We start from the raw sequence: 27,580 nt of genomic DNA, 5'->3' as shown, positions 1-27,580 counted from the left end.
ATCACGAGGTGGAAAAGATAGGCTGGTAGTGGAATCGAGAACCAGAGGATGTAGGTTTAAGGTGAGAAGGGAAAGATTTAATAGGAACCCGAGGGATTTGATTTTTGAAGTAAAATAATTCGATTAACTCAGCGGGGCAGGCTGCATCTCTGGAGAACATAAATAAGGTGACATTTCGGGACAGGGTCCTTATTTAGACTGGTAACATTTTCAGGTTGGGACCCTTCTTCAGACTTTCCAGGACTAGAGGGTGTGAGCTACAGGGAGAGGTTGAGTAGGCTGGGTCTCTATTCCTTGGAGTGCAGGAGGATGAGGAGAGGTCTTATAGAGGTGTATAAAATCATGAGAGGAATAGATCGGGGAGATAGATGCACAGAGTCTCTTGCCCAGAGCAGGGGAATCGAGGACCAGAGGACAAATGTTTAAAGTGAGGGGGAAAAGGTTTAATATGAATCTGAGGGGTAACTTTTTCACACAGAGGGTGGTGGGTGTATGGAACGAGCTGCCAGAGGAGGTAGTTGAGGCTGGGGCTATCGCAGAGTTTAAAAAACAGTTAGACAGGTACATGGATAGGACAGGTTTGGAGGGATATGGACCGGGCAGGTGGGACTAGTGTAGCTGGGACATGTTGGACGTTGTGGGAAAGTTGTGTTTCCACACTGTATTACCCTATGGCTCTAGGGTCCCAACCCAAAACATCGCCCATCCATGTTCCCCGGGGATGCTGCCTGACCTGCCGAGTTACTCCAGCATTTCCTGTCTCACCTCACCAATCAGCTTGATTCTTGCACTCCTGGCTACAGGCGAAAGGAAGTTGGAGTAATATCTTTGCCTCAGAATACTGAAGCCATTAATACAACAGAGAAAGAAGGTACACAAAAAAATGCTGGAGAAACTCAGCAGGGGAGGCAGCATCTATGGAGCGAAGGAAATAGGCGACGTTTTGGGTCGAGACCCTTCAAGGTCCATAGATGCTGCCTCACCCGCTGAGATTCTCCAGTTTTTTTTTGTCTACCTTCGATTTTTCCAGCATCTGCAGTTCCTTCTTAAACAAGACACCAGAGAGAAAAACCTTTGACAACAATGCCGGGCCCACTGTGCGATTAGTCCCATTAGTTTTGCTCAGTTGGTGTTTGGTAGTTGAATTGTAGAACGCATATACTTGATGTTGAATCAGTGGAGAGCGGGCAAAATATTATCTTTGGACCAGGATTACACGGCTCAGTGTTGTGCCTGGCCGGGGCAGCTGTGTGTAAATATGTGGGATTAAGAAGGAAAAAATTCATGTTGGGATTCTGTAATTGCCTGCATGTCAACAATTTGGGAATCGCAGTATTTTTATCAAAGGGCGAGTGGGCTTTTAGCTTAGAGACACAGGGTGGAGACAGGCCCTTCGGCCCACCTGACCCGTCCCATTTATCGTTCACAGTTGTAACATATTCTCATCCACACCCTGCGATGGGGTGCAGTTTCCAGTGGGTGAGGGAGAGGGGGAACGAGGGAGAGGAAATGAGAAAGAGAGAGAAGGAGAGAGGGAATGAGAGAGGGGAAACGAGAGAGCGAGAGAGAGAGGGGGGGCGGGAAGAGAGAGAGAGAGGGGAATGAGAATGAGAGAGAGAGGAAAAAGAGAGAGAGAGAGATGAGAGCGAGGGGGCGGGAAGAGAGAGAGAAAGACAAGGAAAACGAGAGGGAGAGAGAATGAGAGGGTAAACGAGAGAGAGGGAGAGGGCGGAATGAGAAGGGGGGGTGATGGCTGGAGTGAAGGAGGAAGTAAATACAAGTAGAATAGAAAGAGCAGAGGATGTGAGCAGAGGAATCGACAGCAATGTAGAATTCAAGTCAGTGGGTATTTTTAAGGCAGAGATAGACAGATTCTTGATTAGTATGGGTGTCAGAGGTTAAGGGTAGAAGGCAGGAGAATGGGGTTAGGAGGGAGAGATGGCTGAGTGGACTAGATGGGCCGATTGGCCTAATTCTGCTCCTTCAGAGGGGATGAGAAAGGGGGAAGCGGGGAGGAAATTGGAGAATTCAAATGTTCATCCCGTTACCCAAGCAGAATATGAAGGATTGGAAAGAACTGCAGATGCTGGTTTACATCAAAGATAGACACAAAATGCTGGAGTGACTCAGCGGGTCAGGCAGCATCTCTGGGGAGAAGGAACGGGTGACGTTTTTGGGTCGAGACCCTTCTCCAGACCGGTCAGGGAAACGAGAGATACAGACGATGATGCAGAGAGATAAAGAACAATGAATGAAACAAAGTTACGATGGTAAATCCCTCCCCCACCCACACCAGCTTCTCGTTACCACCCAACAAACAGCTGTTTCTTTTATCATCTTTCTTTTTTTCGGTGATGTTTTTCTTGGCCCCTTGAGTGTGGGTGACCAGCTGAGAGAATCAGAGAGAACGACGGGCGTTTGGGAGAGAATAAGTCGAAGAGGAAACAGAGGGGGTGTGGGGAAACAAGAGACTTAATGGGTCGTTTAGGAATGGATCGCAGATGCTGGTTTAAAACTAAAGTTAAGACACAAAATGCTGGAGTAACTCAGCGCGGACAGGCAGCAGCATCTCTGGGGGAGAAGGGAGTGGGTGACGTTCTGGGTCGAGACCCTCGGTCAGACTGGGTTTGCCCTGCGGCAAGCTAGCAGGGCAAAATGGGCAGCCTGAGGGTTGGCGTTCAAGATTAAGATGATGGGGGGGAGATCGCAAGCCAGGAGAGACGGCCAAGCAAGGCAGGCAGGAGGAAGACTGAAACCCCTGTCCCACGGTACGAGTTCATTCAAGAGTTCTCCCCTGATTCGAACTCGGAGATTTACGGTAATGGCCACTCGTCGGTACTCGGGGCTGTCGGGGGCATTTTTCAACGCGTTGAAAAATCTTCACGAGTCTTCCCGTGCTTACCTGCCGTTAGCGAGTCTTCCCGAGTACCTGCCGTCAGCACTAAGTGACATCCCCGAGCTCCGACGTACCCGCTACGTTCATTCTCCGTGCTGACCACGAGTTTGATTTTTTTCAAAACTCAGGAGAGCTCTTGGAATGAACCCGTTCCGTGGGGACAGGGCTTTTAGGAAGGGATGTTTTTTTCCGAGCAAGGGGGACCACAACCGTAATGCAACCTGATCAAATGCAAAGCAATATCAATATACATATATTTTTCTTCAGAAGATACGTGATATTTATAAACAGAGAGGGTGTTTGTATATAAAATATATTTAACCGTGAGACTGACGAAAGACTTCAGCCTTTGGGGCAAGGCAGCGGGATTATGTACGTAGGCTTATAAGACTTGTGCAGGACAGGATGGGCCTGAATGACAACTCATGGACACAGTGGTAGTTAGTACAAGAAGTTCACTTTGGTGATTTAAGAAGCTGCTCTGAAAACTCAATTTATTATTTATTACATAAATTATTTTCTTTTTTTTTCTCCTGTCCTATAAAAGCTGTTTGTAGATATAAAAGATGTACTTTTTTATATTATATGACCATATGTCTCTTTAAAAAAAATAAAAAAATCCACATATTTATTGCTTTGTAAAATTAATGTACTTCAATGCATTTATTTTGTATACTGTACCAATAAAGACATTTTTCCATACACTCTGCGTGCTGCACTTGGGCAGATCGGGGCAAATCGCAGAGGAAGGAACCGCAGGTGCCCAAGATAAGGCACAAAATGCCGGAGTAACTCAGCGGGACGGGCAGCATTCTCCGGAGAGAAGGAACGGGCGACGTTTCGGGTCGAGACCCTTTTTCAGGCTAAGAGTGGTGGGCCGCAAGAGATAAGGAAGGGTAAGGTATGAAAACGGGACATCAAAGGGGATGGTGCAAAATATTGCACTCAATATACACATATATACTCATATATATATATATATATATATATATAGACCTGTGTGTGTGTGTGCGCACAAGTGCATACCCTGTATGTGTGTGTTTATTGTGTGTAATTTTTGGCACCATATCATAAACAAATAAATAAATGTGTGTGTGTGTGTATATATATATATATATATATGTGTGTATATATATGTGTATGCGTGTATAAAAATGTGTGTGTATATAGGTATGTGTGTATATGTATGTGTGTGTGTATTTGTGTGTGTGTGTATTTGTGTGTATGTATGTGTGTGTATATGTATGTGTGTGTGTGTGTGTGTGTATATATGTATGTATGTGTATATATATATTATATATATATATACACACACACACACACACACTTAACTTTCCAGGTACAAAGAAAAACATTGACTTTAGACAAACAAACCGAGTCCATGCCAACTGTGCAAGAAGGAACTGCAGATGCTGGTTTACACCAAAGATAGACACAAAATGCTGGAGTAACTCAGCGGGACAGGCAGCATCTCTGGAGAGAAGGAACGGGTGACATTTCAGGTCGTGATCTAGCAAGGTCTGGGGAAGGGTCTTGACCCGAAACGTCACCCGTTCCTTCTCTCCAGAGATGCTGCCTGTCCCGCCGAGTTACTCCAGCATTTTGAGTCTGTGGCCACTATCGATTGTGTACAAGGGTTAGGAATTCATGACGCAGCTTTATGGGACTTTGGTTAGGGGAACACTTGGAGCATTGTGGGCAGTGCTGGTCAACCCATTACAGGATGTGGTGGCTTTGGAAATGATGCCGAGGAAGTTTACCATAAATGATGCCTGTATGAGTGGTGTTGACCACAAGGTGAGGTGGGCCAGACTCTCCCTGGAGCACTGTAGGTCACTGTAGACAATAGATGTCTATAGTGGCGCAGCGGTAGAGTTGCTGCCTCCCTGCACCACAGACCCGGGTTCGATCCCGACTATGGGTGCTGTCTGTACGGAGTTTGTACGTTCTCCCCGTGGGTTTTCTCCGAGATCTTCGGTTTCCTCCCGCACTCCAAAGACGTGCAGGTTTGTAGGTTAATTGGCTTGGTGTAAAATTGTAAATTGTCCCTAGTGTGTGCATGTAGGATAGTGTTAAGGGCCTGTCCAACATTCACCACCTTTTTTTACTCGTTGACATTTTTCATCAGGCTAGGAAAAACTCCCCGACCTACTTGATGCCACGAGTACCTACGACTAGCATCACAGCCTACCTACGACCTCGTGACGACCATGCTGCGAGTACGAGTCAAGGGCAAACTCGGCAGGGGTCGTGAATTAGGTTGTGAAGTGGGACAGGCCCTTTAGTGTGCGGGGATCGCTGGTTGGCGCGGAATTAGTGTAGTGTAGATTAGTATAACGTAGACGTAATAGAGAGAAGGCAGGTACGGGATACTGAGTTGGATGATCAGCCATGATCATATTGAATGGCGGTGCAGGCTCGAAGGGCCGAATGGCCTACTCCTGCACCTATTTTCTATGTTTCTATCCTGTGATCTGCTGTTCCTAATGCAGGGAACTGCGACTCTTTGCTTCAATGCGGGCAGGAAGTGTTTGAATGAGGTCATCCTTCATTCCTCCCAAGCTTAGGGAAAGAGGCCCAAGCCCATGTGATCACCGGCCAACACCCACACCCCTGTGTTAAGCAAGCGAGCTTTGCACTCCCTCTGCTGCCAGTGGCTTTAATTGCAAGGAGACGCAGACTGCTCCCAGCTGCATGGCAACCGTGGCCTTAGTTTAGTTTAGAGATACAGCGCGGAAACAGGTCCTTCGGCCTACTGAGTCTGCATCGACTAGCGATCCCCGTAACACTATCCTACACACACACACTATAGCAGTGGTTCTTAACCTTTTTGGCACCAGTACGCGCATAGGCAAACAAACTACTGCATGTGGTATGTACTTCTGAAAGGTTCCTAAACATGGGCTCAACAAATTGTTGTGATATTTGTGTCCTCTTCATGACCCCCGGCAAAGGCCCAAACGACCCCCAGGTTAAGAATCACTGCCCTATAGGGACAAGGTTACATTTATACCAAGCCAGTTGACCTTCAAACCTGTACGTCTTTGGAGTGTGGGAGGAAAGCGAGGATCTCGGAGAAAACGCGCGGGGAGAACGTACAAACTCCCGTACAGACAGCGCCCGTGGTCAGGGTGGAACCCGGGTCTCCGGCGCTGTGAGGCGGCAACTCTACCCGCCGTGCTGCCCCCATCGCTTGTTTCAGTTTCCTCACTATGACTCATAGAAACATAGAAAATAGGTGCAGGAGTAGGCCATTCGAGCCTGCACCGCCATTCAATATGATCATGGCTGATCATCCAACTCAGTATCCTGTACCTGCGTTCTCTCCATACCCCCTGATCCCTTTAGCCACAAGGGCCACATCTAACTCCCTCTTAAATATAGCCAATGAACTGTGGCCTCAACTACATTCAGTGGCAGAGAATTCCACAGATTCACCACTCTCTGTGTGAAAAATGTTTTCCTCATCTCGGTCCTAAACGATTTCCCCCTTATCCTTAAACTGTGTGACCCCTTGTTCTGGACTTCCCCAACATCGGGAACAATCTTCCTGCATCTAGCCTGTCCAACCCCTTAAGAATTTTGTAAGTTTCACTTTTTACTTCTCGTCTCCTCCCAGCCTCGGCAACGGGCCCTGGATTTGGTGGGGGCCTGCGGGCTGGAGCAGGGCAGCGACTAGGAGGAGCACCTAAACCGCTTGCGTGCTGTCGTGACTATTTCCCCAGATCAAACGGTTGTGGTGTGAAGCGTGGGAGACTTTAGCTGCTCTGGAAGCAGCTTCTCACAATAGTGCTCACATATCTCTCTCCGCCCCATGCCCTCAAACGTTAACCCAAGTAAACGCCATCAATCTGGTCTTAACATTTACAATTGAAGCTTCAATGCCTTTGTGAAAGTCCTGCTCCACACTTAAGGGCTTGGACACACTAGAGGCAGGAAACATGTTCCCGGTGTTGGGGGAGTCCAGAACCAGGGGCCACACAGTTTAAGAATAAGGGGCAAGCCATTTAAAACGGAGACGAGGAAACACTTTTTCTCGCAGAGAGTGGTGAGTCTGTGGAATTCTCTACCTCAGAGGGTGGTGGAGGCAGGTTCTCTGGATGCTTTCAATAGAGAGCTAGATAGGGCTCTTAAAGATAGCGGTCAGGGGATATGGGGAGAAGGCAGGAACGGGGTACTGATTGGGTATGATCAGCCATGATTACATTGAATGGCGGTGCTGGCTCGAAGGGCCGAATGGCCTACTTCTGTACCTATTGTCTATTGTCACTTCCCCCGTTGTCAGTCTGAAGAAGTGTCTCGACCCAAAACGCCACCCATCCCTTCTCTCCAGAGATGCTGCCTGTCCCGCTGAGTTACTCCAGCACTTTGTGTCTACCTTCGGTTTAAACCTGCGTCTGCAGTTCTTTCCTAAACAGACCCTCCAGCCCACTGAGTCCACAACCGACCAACGTCACAATATCCCACACACTATTTTAGCTTCAGAGATACAACACGGAAACAGGCCCTTCGGCCCACCGAGCCATGCTAAAGGGCACAGCCACAGAATAATAGGACATACCTTTATACTGGAGATGAGAAGGGATTTATTTAGCCACTGGGTGGTGAATCTGTGGAATTCGTTGCCACAGACGGCGGTGGAAGCCGACACTATGGATATTTTTAAAGCAGAGTTTGATCCTTTAACACAGAGGGGGGTGGGTGTATGGAACGAGCTGCAGGAGGAGGTAGTTGAGGCAGGGACTATCCCAACGTTCAAGGACAGGTACATGGATAGGACAGGTTTGGAGGGATATGGGTCAAACGCGGGCAGGTGTCGATGGGGAGAGGAGGGGGTGGGGGTATGGGACAGGAAACCCATGCAGTCACAGGGCCGACGTGCAAACTCCACACAGACAGCACTGGAGTCCAAGGATTGAACCTGGGACCGTGAAGCCGAGAAAGAGATTGACACAAAAAGCCGGGGTAACTCAGCGGGACAAGCAGCGTCTCTGGTGGGAAGGAATGGGTCGGGACCCTTCTTCAGCCTGGAAGTGACAGGGAAAGGGAAAGGAGAAATATAGACGGTGATGTAGAGAGATTTCGAACATTGAATGAAAGATAGTAAACTCTATTATTCAAGCCAGCCATAAACACACAACAAAAACCTCAAATCTTTCCAGTTGTGACAGCAACAAGTCGGAATAAGATCTTTTATTAACTTGTGCCAAGGAGGTACACCACAAGGAACAAATTAGAAGCAGCTTCCTTGAGCTCATATACACAAATGGCAGCTAAAGATACAAAACTAGGTGGTTCTGTCAACTTTATATCATACATTATTTCAATATATATATATACAGTACTATGTACAATATCACACCACAATCCAGTCAATGCACATTATTCATCCCACCCTCAACCCAGCCTCGTCCCACCTGCACCCCCCCCCCCCCCCCCCCATCTCCCAAGCCCATCTTTGAGACCCTAATGCCCGTGTCCCACTTAGGAAACCTGAACGGAAACCTCTGGAGACTTTGTGCCCCACCCAAGGTTTCCATGCGGTTCCCGGAGGTTGCAGGTGGTTGCCAGAGGTAGCAGGTAGGGAGACTGATAAAAAACCCCCGGAAACCTTTGGGTGGGGCGCAAAGTCTCCTGAGGTTTCCGTTCAGGTTTCCTAAGTGGGACAGGGGCATGACACAGAAAACTTCAGAAAGGTTTAGTCGACCTCACGGTGCCCAGAATGAAACTGGAAGTAGTGAACCTGGCATTTTGACTCTTTACAAGGGAAATAAAATGCAAAGCAAAAATTTAATAAATCAAATTCGCTCCCGAACGCAGAGTTAACTCCGAAGTACGCGCGTGCGATGAGAGAATTCTCCAGCCGCTTTTGTTTGGCTGGAGAACAACACACGATATAGACACAAAACGCTGTGTGCAGTTTTGGTCTCCAAATTTGAGGAAGGACATTCTTGCTATTGAGGGAGTGCAGCGTAGGTTCACCAGGTTAATTCCCGGGATGGCGGGACTGACATATGTTGATAGAATGGAGCAGCTGGAGGAGTTTAGAAGGATGAGAGGATATTGAAACATATAAGATTATTAAGGGTTTGGACACACTAGAGGCAGGAAACATGTTCCCGATGTTGGGGGAGTCCAGAACCAGGGGCCACAGTTTAAGAATAAGGGGTAAGCCATTTAGAACGGAGATGAGGAAAAACTTTTTCACCCAGAGAGTTGTGAATCTGTGGAATTCTCTGCCTTAGAAGGCAATGAAGACCAATTCTCTGGATGCTTTCAAGAGAGAGTTAGATAGAGCTCTTAAAGATAGCGGAGTCAGGGGATATGGGGAGAAGGCAGGAACGGGGTACTGATTGGGGATGATCACATTGAATGGCGGTGCTAGCTCGAAGGGCCGAATGGTCTACTCCTGCACCTATTGTCTATGTTTCTATGTTCTTGGATCTCTCTCCCAGGCAAGCTTTCGACGGGGTCAACCGAACGGTGCCCAGGACTGTGAGAAAATCTTAACCAAGGACAAGGAAACTATGAAACACTGGCAGTCCCTCAAATAAGAAACCACAACCTGGGCTCCCCACCTGGCCCAATGGCGGGCAGATTACCTTTCAAATGAAGGCACATGATGGTGGGATCCTGGAGGGATGGTCTCCAGCTCAGTGGACAGTGCAGAACAGGTCAGGCCAAAGTATAACGAGGATGGGATATCTGGCTTCAACGAGGGGGGAGGGAGATATCCGTGGGACTAATATTGTTGCCATTGAGGCGTTAAAGGTAGACACCAAAAGCTGGAGTAACTCAGCGGGACAGGCAGCATCTCTGGGGAGAAGGAATGGGTGACGTTTCAGGTCGAGACCCTTCTTCAGACTTTCCCTTCGGGCAAGAGAGAGCTAGATAGGGCTCTTAAAAAGATAGCAGAGTCAGGAGATATGGGGAGAAGGCAGGAATGGGGTACTGATTGGGGATGATCAGCCATGATCACATTTAATGGCAGTGTTGGCTAGAAAGGCCAAATGGCCTACTCCTGCACCTATTGTCTATTGTCTAAAGGGTACAGAAGTGTGAAAACGCACACCTCCAGATTCAGGGACAGTTTCTTCCCAGCTGTTATCAGGCAATTGAACCATCCTACCACAACCAGAGAGCAGTGCTGAACTACTATCTACCTCATTGGAGATACTTGGGCTCTTTGATTGGATTTTACAGGCTTTACTTTGCACTAAACGTTAATCACGTTATTCCCTTTGTCATGTATCTGTACACTGTGAATAGCTCGATTGTAATCATGTATTGTCTTTCCGCTGACTGGTTAGCACGCAACAAAAAGCTTTTCACTCTACCTCACGGAGACCCATTCACTTTCTCATCCACTCCCTACACACGAGGGGCAATTTACAGGGGGTGCCCGGAGAAAACCAACGTGGTCACAGGGAGAACTCCGTACAGACAGCACCCGAAGTCAGGATCAAAACTCGGGTCTTTGGTGCTGAGGCAGCGGCTCCACCCACTGCACAACAGCGCCACCCAAATTGAAAGCTTCCAGTTAAATCCCCAGATAAAAAGAGAGGGGGAGAGAGAGAGAGAGAGAGGGTGAGAGAAGAAAGGGGGGAGAGGGAGAGGGGGAGGGTGAGAGGGAGAAAGGGGGAGATTGACAGAGAGAGGGGGGAGAGGATGAGAGAGAGAGAGAGAGAGAGGGGGAGAAGGAGGGGGAGAGAGGGGGAGACGGTGAGAAGGGGGAGAAGGAGAGAGGAGGGGAGAGGGGGGAGATGGGGAGAGAGAGGGGGGAGAGGATGAGAGAGAGAGAGAGAGAGAGGGGGAGAAGGTGAGGGAGAGAGGGTGAGAGGGAGAAAGGGGGAGATGGGGAGAGATGGTGAGAGGGAGAAGAGAGAGAAGAGAGAGAGGGGGGGGGGAGAGAGAGGGTGAGAGGGAGAAAGGGGGGGAGATGGAGAGGGTGAGAGGGAGAAAGTGGGGAGATGGAGAGGGTGAGTGGGGGAGCGAGAGGGGTCCAAAGATGGTAAAAAAGCCACAATTCTGGCAAGCGACCTTGCTTCCTTTGAAGCCTCTTCCCTGCAGCAACAAACCTTCCCCTCCCCAACCCTATTGGAATGGGCTGCATTTTGCTGGCACCAGCCTCTTGTTGGACCTCCGGGCAAAGTCCCCTCCAGATGCCAGCACCAATCCCATGCCCTGCATTAGGCGCAGAAAGGACATGAACAGAGCTTGTCGTGGTAGCAACCCCTCATCCCTGTCAACGGACAACCTAAAAACACAACAACCCCCAGCACATTAAAAATAAAAGTTTCTATTCCAAAAACAATTGGCCTGAATTGGTCGATATTCTCCTTTCAGAAGGCAACGGTCCAATTGCCAAGCCAAAGTGCTGGAGTAACTCAGTGGGTCAGGCAGCATCTCTGGAGAATGTGGGCAAGCGATGTTTCGGGTCGGACCTGCCGAGTTACTCCAGCACTTTGTGTCTTTTTCTCTTTTGTACATGGGCGCCTGCGGTTCCCCGGGTAAAATGGCCGCCGGCCTCCAGGCCCGGTCCCAGGGAGGTTGGAAGGGGGGGGGGCCGCCCCTTGGCTCACCGTCGCGCTCTCTCTCTCTCTCTCTCACTCTCGCCGCGCGGACGTCCAGGGTCTCAGAATTCGTCGTCGGAGCTGAGGAGGAGGGTCTTCTCGGTGTCGCGGACGCTGGTGGCGCTGTGGGTGCGGGAGACACCGTGGCCTTGGTGCCAGGGTGTGCTGCGGTCCAGCGTGGACTGCTGGGTGTACTGCTGGTACGCCGGAGAGAAGTTGTGGATGGCGTCCTGCACAATATCGTTCGGGTTCATCGTCTCCTTCAGGCTGCTTGAGATGCTCTTCATTGGGGCGCAACGTCCTGGGGGGGGGGGGGTGGGGAGAGGGGGAAGCAGAGGGTGAACACACGATACAGAGCCACACAACACACCCGTTCAGTTGTCAGTTTTCAGGTGGCCCAGCGGGCAATTAACCTCCAAACCCGCACGCCTTTGGAGTGTGGGAGGAAAGAGGAGCACCTGGAGGAAACCTACCTGGTCACAGGGACAACATGCAAACTACACACACACACACACACCCAGACACACACACACTGACACATACAGACACACACTGACACACACACAGGCGCACACACACAGGCGCACACACACAGGCGCACACACACACACACACTGACACATACACACACACCCGACATCGGGATCGAACCCGGGTCTCCAGCGCTGAGAGGCAGCAACTCGTTCAACTGCGCTTTGTGGCAAGTACCTCCCACCACAGACAGGTGACCCGTTGTCTTGTCAAACACATTTCATTGTACTGTCCGCCCTGTGTTAACCTACATATGACAAATAAAACTGAACTGAACTGAGGGACACAAAACCTTTGCAGGAGGATGAGGGGTATAAAATCATGAGAGGAATAGAGCGGGGAGGCTCACAGAGTCTCTTGCCCAGAGTAGAGGAATTGAGGACCAGAGGATATATTGCAGGATCAAAGTGAAGGAGAAATGATTTAATAGGAATCTGAGGGTTAACTTTTTCACACAAAGGGTGGTGGGTGTATGGAACAAGCTGCCAGAGGATGTAGTTGAGGCTGGGACTATCCCAACATTTACGAAACAATTAGACAAGTATATGGATAGGACAGGTTTTGGAGGGATATGGACCAAACATGGGCAGGTGGGACTAGCGTAGCTGGGATATGTTGGCCAGTGTGGGCAAGATGGGCCGAATGGCCTGTTTCCACACTGTATCACTCAATGAGTCTATGACCCATTCCAGGTGAGTTCTCACCAGCGTGTGACAAAATTGTGGCAAGATGTCTTTATCTTTGCACAAATCCAGTCATAGTAAACATACCATCTGCTTCCCAAAGTGTTCCTTGCTGGCAACAGCCTCAGGAAAAAATGGGGATTATAAATTAATTTGTTCACGGGATATGAACACAAGACATAGCAACAGAATTAGGCCATTCGGCCCATCAAGTCTACTCCACCATTCAATCATGGCCGATCTATCTCTCCCTCCTAACCCCATTCTCCTGCCTTTTCCCCATAACCTCCGACACCCGTACTAATCAAGAATCTATCTATATCTGCTTTAGATATAACCATTGACTTGGCCTCCACAGCCTTCAGTGGCAATGAATTCCACAGATTCACCACCCTCTGAGTAAAGAAATTCCTCCTCATCTCCTTCCTAAAGGAACGTCCTTTAATTCTGAGGCTGTACCCTCTGGCTCTAGACTCTCCCACTAGTGGAAACATCCTCTCCACATCCACTTGTGTAGTAAGGAACTGCAGATGCTGGTTTAAACTGGAGATAGACTGGAGTAACTCAGCGGGTCAGACAGCATCTCTGGAGAAAAGGGATTGGTGACGTTTCGGGTCGAGACCCTGAAAGTCACCTAATTTTTTTCTCCAGAGATGCTGTCCGAACCGCTGAGTTACTCCAGCTTTTTGTGTGTGCCTCTCCACATCAACTCGATCGGGGAACATTTACAGATCGGAGCTTAACTGATGCACGCAGAATAAAAAGGTAAAGTCAGCCTACCGTACGGACCATACGCCAGCACTATCCCGGGTGAAAGATTGGCAGAAGCAAGAGGCAGACAGAGAAAGACAAAGTGAGAGAGGGTGAGAGAAAGGTACCCTGCCCCCCCAACAAAAACACCCCCCCCCCCTCCCCCAACATCAGGACACAAGCACCAATCTGAGCCATTCCACTTTCCCTCCCATCTCAAAGAGAGGCATTGCCGAGGAATCTTGCCTCAAGGTGGAAGAAGGAACTGCAGACGCTGGTTCACACCAAACATAAGACACAAAATGCTGGAGTGACTCCAGCATCTCTGGAGAGAACTCCAGCATCTCTGGAGCATGCAGCATCTCTGGAGAGAAGGAATGGGTGACGTTTCGGGTGGATGTTTGAGGAAGCCTTGTGGGTGTCCGCAGCCCATTTGCCCCAGGTGTATATACTCACCTAACCTCTACTCAATAACTCAGCGGGACAGGCAGCATCTCTGGAGAGAAGGAATGGGTGACGTTTCGGGTCGGGACCTTTCTTCAGACTAAATATTGATAAGTGACGTTTTGGATCGGGCTCCTTCTTAAAATTAGACATTGATAGGTGACACTAGCGATCAGAATCCGTCTTCAGACTGGACATGGAGAGGTGACGTTTCAGGTCTGGACCCTTCTTAAGATTAGACGTGGATAGTTGACATTTTGGGTCAGGATCTTTCTTCAAACGGGATATTAATAGGCGATGTTTCAGGTCAGGACCCGTCTTCAGATTAGCCATGGATAGGTGACGTTTCAGGTCGAGATGCTTCTTTAGACTTTGACATCTCATTTACGGTGATCACCTGTCCTTGACAGACACTTGTAAAAACCCTAACTCCTTTCCCCTGGCACCAGAACAGTCAAGTTTGAGCCCACAGCCTCCGACCGCGTTTACACTCTGCCCCCTTCCCAACGAGGTGAGGGGGTGGGGGGGGAAGAACATCTCGAGTTGACGAGACAAGCCCCTCTCAGACATCCCACGGCAAAGAGGACCGCGACGTGGGGGTGATTGTCCTGACGGGGCGTGAAGGGAAACAAAGAGTCAGCAAAACTTCCCCCCGTACAAGGACCAGTCCGGAGATAAACATAGATATGTAACATTGTCTGCGCCCTTTACGTGGTGACTCTTGATCATGGCTATACCTTAGGTGCGCAAAATGCAAAGAATACCACTGGGTGTAGCAGCGATGGATCCTATTTTGCTCCATAGATGTTGCTGCCCCCGCTGAGTTTCTCCAGCATTTTTGTGTACCTTCGATTTTCCAGCATCTGCATCCTCTTAAGCATTCAGACAGTACCCTGGCCCATCCCATGTCACTTGATTCGTTAGCCCTTAGAGTTATATGGCCTCTCTTGGCATCCAAGCCCCCGGCCGCGTCTACCTTGTGCGAGATCCAGATTCCAACGCTTGTTCCCCTCATCTCAATCTTACACCTTGGAGGTGACGACTCGTAGCGCAGAGCGTGCATGGCGGCGAAGAAAAATCTCGATGCAGACGATGAAGTTCGGTGGTAGCCGGCAGCCGACGGTCTTGTTTCCCTCGCCCACGGAGGTTCACGGTGCGGGGGAATGGTATTAATAGAAATCTTTTTCGGGATGGCTCCGCAACTTTTGCCAGAGGAGGTAGTTGGCCAGGTAGTGGAGTTTGTACGTTCTCCCTGTGACCGCGTGGGTTTCCTCCAGGTGCTCTGGTTTCCTCCCACATCATAAAGACTGACCCTCGTGTAAATTGCCCTCGAGTGGATGAGAAACTGGGATACCATAGAATTAACGTGAATGGGTGATCGCTGGTCGGCTTGGACTCAGTCGACCAAGGGCCTGTTTCCATGCTGTATCTCTAAACTAAACAACATCTGATAGACACTCGGACAGCTGCATGGGTAGGAAAGGTTCAGTCAGATGGGGCATCTTGGTCAGCATTCATTAGTACGGGGGTCAGAGGTTGCTCGCGAAGGGCCGAATGGCCTCCTCCTGCACCTATTTTCTATGTTATGGGGAGAAGGCAGGAGAATGGGGTTGGAAAGGAGAGATAGATCAGCCATGATTGAATGGTGGAGTAGACTTGATGGGCTGAAGGGCCTAATTCTGCTCCTATCACTAATGGGCAAATTGGGTCGAAGGGCCTGTTCATACGCTGCAAGGTAGATGGACAGGAAAGATTTAGAGGGACATGGATCAAACGCAACTAATGAGTGTATGTGCACCTTGGTCAGCATGGGGAAGTTGGGCCGAAGGGCCTGATTCTATGACTCAACCATCAAGAAAAACTGTTCCAAAAATGAGACGTTCATTAAACGGAGGCCTAGGCCTGTGCTCATACAGTGGTCCAACAGCAGAGGGCACTCTTGAGCTCTGGCCCAACACAGTGAATCCCACAGGCCACCTACACCACAATGCTTACTTTAGACTTTAGAGATACAGCGCGGAAACAGGCCCTTCAGCCCACCGGATCTGTGCCGACCAGCGATCCCCGCACATTAACACTATTCTACACCCACTGGGGACATTTCTTTTTAACATTTACCAAGCCAATTAACCTACAAACCTGCACGTCTTTGGAGTGTGTTAGGACATGGGAGCACCCGGACAAAACCCACCAGGTCACGGGGAGAACGTACAAACTCCGTGCAGACAGCAGCCCTAGCTGGGATCGAACCCGGGTCTCTGGCGCTTCAGAGACGTAAGGTGACAACTCTACCGCTGCGCCACCGTGCCACCCTGGTTCTATCGGACACGTGACAATAAACTGAACTAACTGGAGCGGAGGTAGACAAAAATGCTGGAGAAACTCAGCGGGTGAGAGAGCATCTATGGAGCGAAGGAAATAGGTGACGTTTTGGGTCGAGACCCTTGTTCAGACTGATGTGGAGGCAGAGAGTGGGCTGTGGGAGAGCTGGGAAGGGGAGGGGAAGGAGGGAGAGAGATTCAATATTCCAAAGAGTTTATTGTCATGTGTCCCCGATAGAACAATGAAATTCTTGCTTTGCTTTGCTTCAGCACAACAGAACATAGTAGGCATTGACTACAGAACAGATCAGTGTGTCCATATACCATTATATAAATATATACACACATGAATAAATAAACTGGGGGTGGAAGATTGCAACCTTCACGTGGTCCGCCGCTGCACCCGGAGGGTCAAGGGCATCATTAGAGACAACACACACCCTGGACACTGCCTCTTCACCCCCCTGCCCTCAGGAAGACGATACAGGACACTGAGCGCCCGCACGACAAGACTGAAAAACAGCTTCTAGAACAAGTTGTCCAACAACTTTAGGCTGTGCACACCATATGAAAGAAGACAAAGAATAAATAAACTGATCAAGTGCAAATAACAGATAATGGGTTATTAATAATCAGAGTTTTGTTCAGAGTTTTGTTCGAGCCAGGTTTAATAGCCTGATGGTTGTGGGGAAGTAGCTATTCCTGAACCTGGTCGTTGCAGTCTTCAGGCTCCTGTATCTTCTACCTGAAGGGAGAAGGGACTACCTGAAATTGGAGAAGTCAATGTTCATAACGCTGGGGTGTAAACTACCCAAGCGAAATATGAGGCGCAGCTCCTCCAATTTGCAGTGGGACAATATGAATGCAACTTACCTTGCCAGAAGGAGAGGAAGATGACGGACTTGACCATGAAGAACTTGAGCACGGGGCTGTAGGGACTGAGCAGGTCACGCGTGGCAAAGTAGAAGAGGAAGAGAGCGTAGAGGGAGAGGCTGACGGAGATGTTGTAGATGATCATCACGTACAGGTAACCGCTGGCAACGCTGGAGACAAGAGAAGAGGGGGGGGGAATCAGAGCTCAGACCCATGTCCCAACTCGAACACTCGCAACATTACCATAGACAATAGACAACAGGTGCTGGAGTAGGCCATTCGGCCCTTCGAGCCAGCACCGCCATTCAATGTGATCATGGCGGATCATCCCCAATCAGTACCCAGTTCCTGCCTTCCCTCCCATATCCCCTGACTCCGCTAATTTTAAGAGCCCTATCTAGCTCTCTCTTGAAGGCGGTTCTCCAGAGAACCTGCCTCCACCGCCCTCTGAGGCAGAGAATTCCACAGATGACATAGGACACATAGGATACGATCAAACTTTATTCATCCCCGGAGGGACGTTGGTCTGCTGACAGTCACAACGCTCAAGTTACACGAAACCAACTTGAAATTAAAAATTAATTTAAAAGTGAGGAGAAAACAAAAGAAAGACAGCGGAGTCAGGGGATGTGGGGAGAAGGCAGGAACGGGGTGCTGATTGGGGATGATCAGCCATGATCACATTGAATGGCGGTGCTGGCTCGAAGGGCCGAATGGCCAACTCCTGCACCTATTGTCTATTGTCTGGCTGCCGTGTACACAGCGTTCACACCGGAACGAACGAACAAACAAACAAACGCAGGCTTATCCCCTGGACAGTGGGTTCTAAAACCAGGGTGCCCTTTGCCCCACTGATTCACCACCCTCTGACACAAGAAAATCCTCCTCATCTCCTTCCTAAAGGAACGTCCTTTAATTCTGAGTCTGTGCTCTCTGGTCCTAGACTCTCCCACTAATGAAAACTTTCTCACCACATCCACTCTATCCAAGCCTTTCACTATTCGGTAAGTTTCAATGAGGTCCCCGCTCAACCTCCTTAACTCCAGCGAGTACAGACCCAGTGCCGTCAAACGCTTGTCATATGTTAACCCACTCATTCCTGAAAGGGGGGGGAAGGAGGGAAGATCCTTGTGGAACTGTGACACACTTCCAGAGGTTCAGAATCTTTGGGCGAGTGAGGAGAGCCGCGAGGAGACAGGGTGGGGGTGGGGGGGGGGGGGGAAGAGGGGAAGGTTAGAGTTTCCTCACTTGAAGTCGCCATCTTTGTATTTGCCGAAGGCTTGGAGAACCACGGTGATGATGGCCATCAGTGGTTTCACCACGCAGAATTGGAGGGTGGCCTGAGAACAACAAACAGCGGTATTAAATAACCACGAGCTCCCAGCCACCGTTACAAGCTCAACCCGAGAGAATTAAATCACAGATAGACACAAAATGCTGGAGTAACTCAGCTGGTCAGGCAGCATCCCTGGAGAGAAGGAATAGGTGAAGTTTTGGGTTGAGACCCTTAGAATTAAATCACACAGCCTCCCAAAATGGTCTTCAACCAGACTCTGAGGGCGCAGCGGTAGAGTTGCCGCCTCACAGCGCCAGAGTCCCTGGTTCGATCCCGACTACGGGCGCTGTCTGTACAGAGTTTGTACGTTCTCCCCGTGACCTGTGTGGGTTTTTTTCTCTGAGATCTTCGGTTTCCTCCCACACTCCAAAGACGTACGGATTTGTAGGTTAATTGGCCTTGGTAAAAATGTACAATTGTCCCTAGTGCGTGTAGGATAGTGTTAGTATGCGGGAATCGTAGGTTGGCATGGACTCCGTGGGCCGAATGGCCTGTTTCAGCACAGCATCTCTAAACTAAACGAAGAGACATGACCCTTCATGGCACAGATCCTGCCATACACGTTGCAAAGTAAAAGGGCACCGCAAGCACTGTCGAGTTCCTGCCTTACAGCTCCAGAGATCCCTAATTATGGGTGCTGTCTGTACGGAGTTTGTACGTTCTCCTTGTGCTTGCATTCATTTCCTCCGTGTGCTCCAGTTTCCTTCCATACTCCACTCCAACGTGCAGGTTTGTAAGTTAATTGGTTTCTCTAGAATAGAACTAGTTTACAGCTGACTGTGGTCAGCCCAGACTCAGTGGGCCGAAGGGCCTGTTTCCAGGCTGTATCTCCAAACGAAACAGAAAGCTGTACCAGACGTTGGTGGGGCCGCATTTAGAGTATTGCATCCTGGTTTGGTCACCCTCCATTTTGAAATTAAAGAAACATCTAACACTATCCGTCCTACACACACTAGGGACAATTTTGCACGTACACCAAGCCAATTAACCTACAAACCTGTATGTCAAGGAAGCGAAGATCTCAGAGGAGACGCACATGGTCACGGGGAGGCCCGTAAACTAGTTCTATCCCACGCACTGGGGACAATTTATAGAAACCAATTAACTTACAAATGAAGATGCTCTGGCTGAACAATATCAAATCTTGTGATGTGGACTCGAGAAGGAGAAGATGGGGAAAACTCCGTACAGATAGCGCCCGTAGTCGGGATCAAACCCGGGTCTCCGGCACCGCAAGTGCTGTCAGGCAGCAACTCTACCGCTGCGCCACCGTGACTGCCCGGTTACTAAACTCCAAGTACACCCTCCAATTTGCAAAAAATGATCACAGGTTTAAATTGTCCCTAGTGTGTGTGTGTGTGTGTGTGTGTGTGTGTGTGTGTGTGTGTGTGTAGGAGAGTGTTAGTGTGCGGGGATCGCTGGTCAGTGCGGACACGGTGGGCCTGCCTTTTTACCGTGCTGTGTCTCCAAAACTAGGCTGAACTAAAAAGGTTGGAATGTCGCTCCAAGCTCAGAAGAACAAAGATGTTTTGTATCAAACAGCGCCTTTTTTTGGAAACATTAATTTGTGCCAGTTCACATAATGAATAAACATACGTATCACCTGGCTGGTAAACACATTAATGACCTTTAACAAGGATGTTGTTAAGCTGGAATGTGTGCAGAGAAGATTTACAAGGATATTGCCAGGACTCGAGGGCATGAGCTACAGGGAGAGGTTGAGCAGGCTGGGACTTGGAGTGCAGGAGGATGAGGGGTGATCTTATAGAGGTGTACAAAACCATGACAGGAATAGATCGGGTTGATGCACAGAGTCTCTTGCCCAGAGTAGGGGAATCGAGGACCTGAGGGCATAGGTTTAAGGCGAAGGGGAAAAGATTTAATGGGAACTTTTTCACCAAAGGGTGGTGGGTGTATGGAACGAGCTGCCAGAGGAGGTAGTTGAGGCTGGGACTATCCCAACATTTAAGAAACAGTTAGACAGGTACATGGACATGACAGGTTTGGAGGGATATGGGCCAAACGTGGCAAGGTGGGACTAGTGTAGATGGGATATGTTGGCCAGTGTAAGTAAGTTGGGCCGAAGGGCCTGTTTCCACACTGTATCACTCTATGACTTACCTGCTTGCAGAAGCGCAGAAAGCCAATGGAGTAGGTCTTGCCCCAGAGGCAACATGTCCCGTACATACAGCTTGATCTGGGAAGAGAGAGAAACTGGTCAGGAATAGTAGAGAGAGAGAGAGAGAGCAAACCGTGACTTATGGACCCAGCCACTCAGACAAACTGCACTCAGATAGATCATAAGTGATAGGAACAGAATGAGGCCATTCAGCCCATCAAGTCTACTCAGCCATTCAATCATGGCTGATCTATCTCTCCCTCCCAACCCCATTTTCCTGCCTTCTCCCCGTACTAATCAATAACCTATCTCTCCCTTAAAAATATCCACTGACTTGGCCTCCACAGTCGTCTGTGGCAAATAATACCACAGATTCACCACCCTCTGACAAAATAGATTCCTCCTCATCTCCTTCCTAAAGGAATGTCCTTTAATTCTGAGGTTCTAGCCTCTAGTCCTAGACTCTCCCACTAGTGGAAACATCCTCTCCACATCCGCTCTATCCAATCCTTTCACTATTCAGTGAGTTTACCACGGACGGCTGTGGAGACCAAGTCAGTGGATATTTTTAAGGCAGAGATAGATAGATTCTTGATTAGTACGGGTGTCGGGTTATGGGGAGAAGGCATGAGAATGGGTTTGTGAGGGAGAGATAGATCAGTCAGAATGGTGGAGTAGACTTGATGGGCCGAATGGCCCAATTCTGTTCCGAAAACTTATGAACGTATGACACAAAGTGCTGGGGTAACTCAGGCAGCATCCCTGAAGAACGTGGTGAGTTGACGCTTCGAGTCGGGACCCTTCTCCACAGCACAGTCTGAAGAAGGGTCCGACACAAAACATCGCCTCTCCATGTATCGGAAGGAACTGCAGATGCTGGTTTAAACCAAATGTAGACACAAAAAGCTGGAGTAGTTCAGCAGGTCAGACAGCATCTCTGGAGAAAAGGAATAGGTGACGTTTCGGGTCTGAAGAAGGGCCTTGACCTATTCCTTTCCTCCAGAGATGCTGTCTAACCCGCTGAGTTACTCCAGCTTTTTGTGTCTTCATCACCTATCCATGTGCAAGAAAGAACTGCAGATGCTGGTTTAAATCGAAGGTAGACACAAAATGCTGGAGTAACTCAGCGGGTGAGGCAGCATCTCAGGGGAAGAAGGAATGGGCGACGTTTCGGGTCTAGACCCTTCTTCAGGCCTATCCATCAGCTATCCGTGTTCTCCACGGATGCGGCTGGCCTGACCCGCTGAGTTACTCCAGCACTCTGTGTCTTTGTTTGTTACCCAGCACCGGCAGAACGTGGTTTCAACAAGAACACTAGACTTGGCGATCGACTCACTCAATGGACTTGCCACGAATCTCTGACATGATTGCACTTTCACCGCCGAGGTATTCATAGCACAGGCTCAGGAAGTTGTAGATCACGAACGCTGTAAGAGAAAGCAAATTAGTGATACAGCTGCACGGCCTGATTGCCCATCAATCACCAGCATCATGAATGGATTTCGACATGGAGGGTTTCAGCTACAGGGGGAGGTTGGATGTGAGGCAGTGGTACAGTTGCTGCCTCACAGCGCCAGAGACCCAGGTTCCATCCTGACTACGGGCGCTGTCTGTACGGAGTTTGTATCTTCTCCCCGTGACCCAAATGGGTTTTCTCCGGGAGCTCCGGTTTACTCCCACACTCCAAAGACAAAAAACAATAGACAATAGGTGCAGGAGTAGGCCATTCGGCCCTTCGAGCCAGCACCGCCATTCAATGTGATCATGGCTGATCATCCCCGTCCCCGTTCCTGCCTTCTCCCATATCCCCCGACTCCGCTATTTTTAAGAGCCCTATATAGCTCTCTCCTGAAAGCATCCAGAGAACCTGCCTCCACCGCCCTCTGAGGCAGAGAATTCCAGACTCACCACTCTCTGTGAGAAAAAGTGTTTCCTCGTCTCCGTTCTAAATGGCTTACTCCTTATTCTTAAACTGTGTGTGTGGCCCCTGGTTCTGGACTCCCCCAACAAAGACGTGCAGGTTTGTAGGTTAATTGGCTTGGGTTTGTATACTTGGTACAAGTGTGAATAGTTCCTGGTGTGTGTAGGATAGTGTTTAATGTGCGGGGATAGCTGGTCAGTGCGGGCTCGGTGGGCTGTTTCCGTGCTGTATCTCTAAACCAAAGTCAACCAAAAGGTTGCTGAGTATTTCAGAAAATACACAGGGAGTGAACCGTCTAACACAGCATAGGGGAGGATACAAGATCAAGTCCCAGAGCCATCTCATCCCAGGATGAACAATCCTGCATCAGTGGTGCAGCGCCAGAGTTGCTGCCCTACAGCGCCAGAGACCCGGGTTCGATCCTGACCTCGGGTGCTGCCCATGTGGAGTTTGCACGTTCTCCCCGTGACAGCCTGTTGTTTTCTCTGATTTCCTCCCATCGATTAATTGGCTCTGCGCAGGCAGCACCCGTAGTCAGGGTGGAACCCGGGTCTCTAGCGCTGTGAGGCAGCAGCTCTACCCGCTGCACCACCGTTCCGCCCCTATCCAACCCCTCCCTGTCGCTGACATTTCTGACTGTCTCCCCTGTCTGTGTCTCTTTTCCAAAAGGGAAATGATCCCCCCTCTCTCTCTCCAAGCCCCAACGTAGATTTAAAAAAAAAAACAGGCGGAGAAAAATAAACAGAAACATTCCATTTTCTGGATGAGGGGAGTTTCTAAATCCAGCTTTATTTTTCCTATGAGCAGGAATGCGGCGGCCAAAAATAACATTGGCTTTCTGCTGGATAAGCAACAGGCTGGAGACCTGTGAGGAATAGGGCGGCACAGTGGTGCAGCGGTAGAGCTGCTGCCTCACAGCGCCAGAGACCTGGGTTCCATCCCGACTATGGGTGCTGTCTGTACAGAGTTTGTACATTCTCCCCGTGACCAGCGTGGGTTTTTTCCGAGATCTTTGGTTCCCTCCCACACTCCAAAGACGTGCAGGTTTGTAGGTTAATTGGCTTGGTGTATGTGTAAATTGTCCCTGGTGTGTGTAGGATAGTATTTGTGTGCGGGGATCGCTGTTCGGCGTGAACTCGGTGGGCCGAAGGGCCTGTTTCCGTGCTGAATCTCTAAAGTAAACATGATGGGTGCAGGTAGGAAGTAGACAGGTCCTTGCAGGGAGTAAACATGTCCTAGCAGGGGTTAAAGACTAGAGGCGACTTATGGTGGAATCTGCGAGTCAGGAACACGGAAAACTGTCAGTTGAAATAATGAAGGTAGACAAAAATGCTGGAGAAACTCAGCGGGTGCAGCAGCATCTATGGAGCGAAGGAAATAGGCAACGTTTCGGGCCGAAACCCTTCTCCAGACTGAAATAATGAACCCGGCAGAGAGGGCACAGATAATTCCCTTCTGCGGGGCATTTAGGAGAATGATGCCCGGAGCTGTGGGAAAGAGAGAGAGAGAGAGAAAGGACCAGAATCGCTGGTGGGCCTCGACTCGGTGGGCCGAAGAGCCTGTTTCCGCGCTGTATCTCTAAACCAAACTAACTGGTGTTTGTTGCAGGGATATAAACAATGGATAAAATATTCATCGGTTATAAATTAATAAACCCACACATGTTGGGTAATTGTCGTACATTCACTGCTTTAATAAATTATTCATTGGTATAAAACAGAAGACACGTCTCATCTCAATTCCTCCCACGCTATATGGTACCCTGTGCTGGCAACACCACTGACATTTGGATGAGAGGCTATTAGCTGGAAGGAGAGGTTGGACAATCTTGGCGTGTTTTCTCTGGAACGTCAGAGGTTGAAGAGAAACCTGATGGAAGTACATCAATTTATGTGAAGCCGAGACAGGCCAGACAGAATATTTTTCCCCCCTCCCCCCCTCCTAGGGTGGAAATGTCAAGGGCTAGAGGGCATAGTTTTAAAGGAGAGGGGGAGGGAGTTTAAAGGAGATGTGCGGGGTAAGTTTTTGTCCTTACACGGAGAGTGGTGGGTGCCTGGAACGCGCTGCCAGGGGTGGTGGTGCAGGCAGATACAATAGTGGTGGCTAAGAGGCTTTTATATCGGTACATGGATGTGCAGGGACTGTGCGAGGGGGGGATATGCAGCATGTACAGGCAGAGGAGAATGGTTTAACCTGTTTGGCATCATGTTCGGCACAGACACTGCGGGCCGAAGGGCCTGTTCCTGAGCTGTCCGTTCATTGTTCCATGCTTTATGACATGGAATTCTGACACACTCTTCCCAAACCATGGGAAGTTCCGAAACACACTGTCATATTCAGTCATAGGAAGTGCGGCCGCTAATTTTGCACAGAGCAACTTTCAAGGTCACGGCACCAAGATAGTTTAGTTTAGTTGAGAGATACAGCGGGCCCTTTGACCCACCCAGTCTGTGCCGACCAGCGATCCCCGCACACTAAATACTACCCGGCACACGCACACTAGGGACAATTTGCAATTTTTTAACTGAAGCCAAATTAACCTCCAAACCTGTAGGTTAATTCATCAGTCTGAAGAAGGGTTTGGCCCGAAATGTTGCCTATTTCCTTCGTTCAATAGATGCTGCCGCATCCGTTGAGTTTCTCCAGCAATTTTGTCTACCTACAAACCTGTACATCTTTGGAGTGTGGGAGGATACCAGAGCACCCGGAGAAAACCCACGCAGGTCACGGGGAGAGCGTACAAACTCCGTACAGACAGCACCCGTAGTAGGGATGGAACCCGGGTCTCTGGCACTGTGAGGCAGCAACTCTACTGCTGCGCCACCGTGCCACTCCTGATTTAAGGCAGCAACTCTACCACTGATTTAAGAATCTTTTTTTTTTGAAAAGAATAAAATGTAAAAGCGTTTCATTACGACTTTGTAATTACTCTTTGAACACACTGTCCTGGGTAACTCCCACACCAGTACCGACACATCCCTTTGCCATCACCCAGGCAACCGGAGCAGATGCTTTGTCATTCCTGTCTCTTGAAAGGATTAAGCTACGCATTGCTAAGCAATGGCCTTTGAACAAGCATCAAGCTCTGCCTGCAGGCCCCTGAGAAACAACAACATGAGGCCGGGCACAAATACCACCATCTGCCGTCGCGCAACAGGTCTGGCCGCTGAACAAAAGGGGCCTGAAGAAGGGTCCCGACCCGAAACGTCACCCATAGAAACATAGGTGCAGCAGGACGCCATTCAGCCCTTCGAGCCAGCACAGCCATTCAATGTAATCATGGCTGATTGTCCCCAATCAGGAATTCTCTGCCTCAGAGGGCTGTGGGGGCAGGTTCTCTGGATGCTAGATAGAGAGCTAGATAGGGCTCTTAAAGATAGCGGAGTCAGGCGATATGGGGAGAAGGCAGGAACGGGGTGCTGATTGTGGATGATCAGCCATGATCACATTATGTGGCGGTGCTGCCTCGAAGGGCCGAATGGCCTACTCCTGTACCTATATTCTATTGTCTATTAACCCGTGTCTGCCTTGTCCCCATATCTCTTGATTCCACTAGCCCCTAGAACTCTCTCTTAAATCCATCCAGTGACAGCCTCCACTGCCCTCTGTGGCAGGGAATTCCATAAATTCACAACTCTCTGGGTGAAAAAGTTTTTTCTTACCTCAGTCTTAAATGCCCTCTCCTTTATTTTAAGACTGTGGCCGCTGGTTCTGGACTCGCCCAACATTGGGAACATTTTTCCTGCATCCAGCTTGTCCAGTCCTTTTATAATGATATATGTTTCTGTAATACCCCCTCATCCTTCTAAACTGCAGTGAATACAAGCCTAGTCTTTTTAATGTTTCCTCATATGACAGTCCCCTACACTAATGCACATCAAGCCTACACTAGCTCTGTCTGTCTGACTCTGAGTAAGAGCTGAAGATAGACATAAAGTGCTGGAGTAACTCAGCAGGTCAGGCAGCATCCGTGGAGAACATGGATATGTGACGTTTCAGAGTGCTGGAGTTACTCAGCAGGACGGGCAGTATCTCTGGAGAGAAGGGAATAGCTACACATAGTAAACTTTGTAGTTGTCTCTGGCGATTTGAATGCGAGACCTTCTGGACAGTTTGCCCAGATGTAGGAGCCAGCTGGGAGAGGTACCGCGCGGCCCACACCACCCACGTACCCTCGTAGCAGTCACGGACGGTGTTGAAGTAGATGTAGTACTGGTCGTTGGTGAAGAAGAGCAGACTGAGCCACGAGTCAAAGGCGTAGATGGGGACGATGAAGAGGATGCGTACAATGTGTCTCTGCTCGTTCGGGACACTGTAGCATTGCAGGTGCATGTAAATCTGCAAGAAGAAAAGAGGCGTCGGCGCATGAGATGTGAGGGGGTGCAAGGCAGGGGGAGGGGGGGTGCAAAAGGAGGGGGGTGCAAACTGGGAAGGGGGGGTGCAAGGCAGGGGGAAGGGGGGGGCAAGGGGAATGAGGGGGGTGCAAGGGAAAGGGGGGGGGGGTGCAAGGGAAGGTGGGGGGGGGGGCAGGATTGGGGGGGTGCAGGATCAGCATGGGGACGATCACAAAGAATGGCGGTGCTGGCTCGAAGGGCCGAATGGCCCCCTCCTGCACCTATGTTCAATGAAAAGACTACTTTTCCTTTATTAGAACTCAGCCTTAAACGTCTTGGGACCATTCTCCCTCTTCTCCCCTCCCATCAGGCAAGAAACATCGAAAATAGGTGCAGGAGTAGGCCATTTGGCCCTTCGAGCCAGCACCGCCATTCAATATGATCATGGCTGATCATCCAAAATCAGTACACCATTCTTGCTTTTTCCCCATATTCTTTCATCCCTTTAGCCTTAAGAGCTAAATCTAAGTCTCTCTTGAAAAATCCAGTGAATTGGCCTCCACTGCCTTCTGTGGCAGAGAATTCCACCGATTCACAACTCTCTGGGTGAAAATGTTTTTCCTCATCTCAGTTCTAAATGGCCGACCCCTTATTCTTAAACTGTGTGACCCCTGGTTCAGGACTCCTCCCCCAGGCAGCAACTCTACCACCTGTTCTTGTGTTTCTATACCATACAACCAAGGATAAAGCCTTTATGTGAATGACCCAATTTATTTTCATTAGAGTGGAAATTGAACAC

General features: G+C 49.4%; 1 protein-coding gene across 1 annotated transcript in view; it reads right to left on the bottom strand.

The window, feature by feature from the left end:
* Positions 1-10,839: 10,839 nt before the first annotated feature.
* Positions 10,840-27,580, bottom strand: part of LOC129713714 (transmembrane protein 184B-like) — a 31,537-nt gene continuing 14,796 nt past the window's right edge. The window contains exons 3-10 of the mRNA XM_055662965.1: positions 26,620-26,785; positions 21,863-21,953; positions 20,529-20,604; positions 18,320-18,411; positions 17,001-17,241; positions 14,790-15,057; positions 13,464-13,562; positions 10,840-11,770 (exon numbers count right to left, since the gene is read on the bottom strand). Coding sequence (XP_055518940.1) covers positions 11,532-11,770; positions 13,464-13,562; positions 14,790-15,057; positions 17,001-17,241; positions 18,320-18,411; positions 20,529-20,604; positions 21,863-21,953; positions 26,620-26,785 — 1,272 coding nt within the window. The 3' untranslated portion in view covers positions 10,840-11,531. The remainder of the gene's footprint in view (positions 11,771-13,463; positions 13,563-14,789; positions 15,058-17,000; positions 17,242-18,319; positions 18,412-20,528; positions 20,605-21,862; positions 21,954-26,619; positions 26,786-27,580) is intronic.

The sequence above is a fragment of the Leucoraja erinacea genome, chromosome 37 (genome assembly GCF_028641065.1).
Source record: "Leucoraja erinacea ecotype New England chromosome 37, Leri_hhj_1, whole genome shotgun sequence".
NCBI lineage: Eukaryota > Metazoa > Chordata > Chondrichthyes > Rajiformes > Rajidae > Leucoraja > Leucoraja erinaceus.
This window is presented reverse-complemented; position numbering and strand designations above follow the sequence as displayed.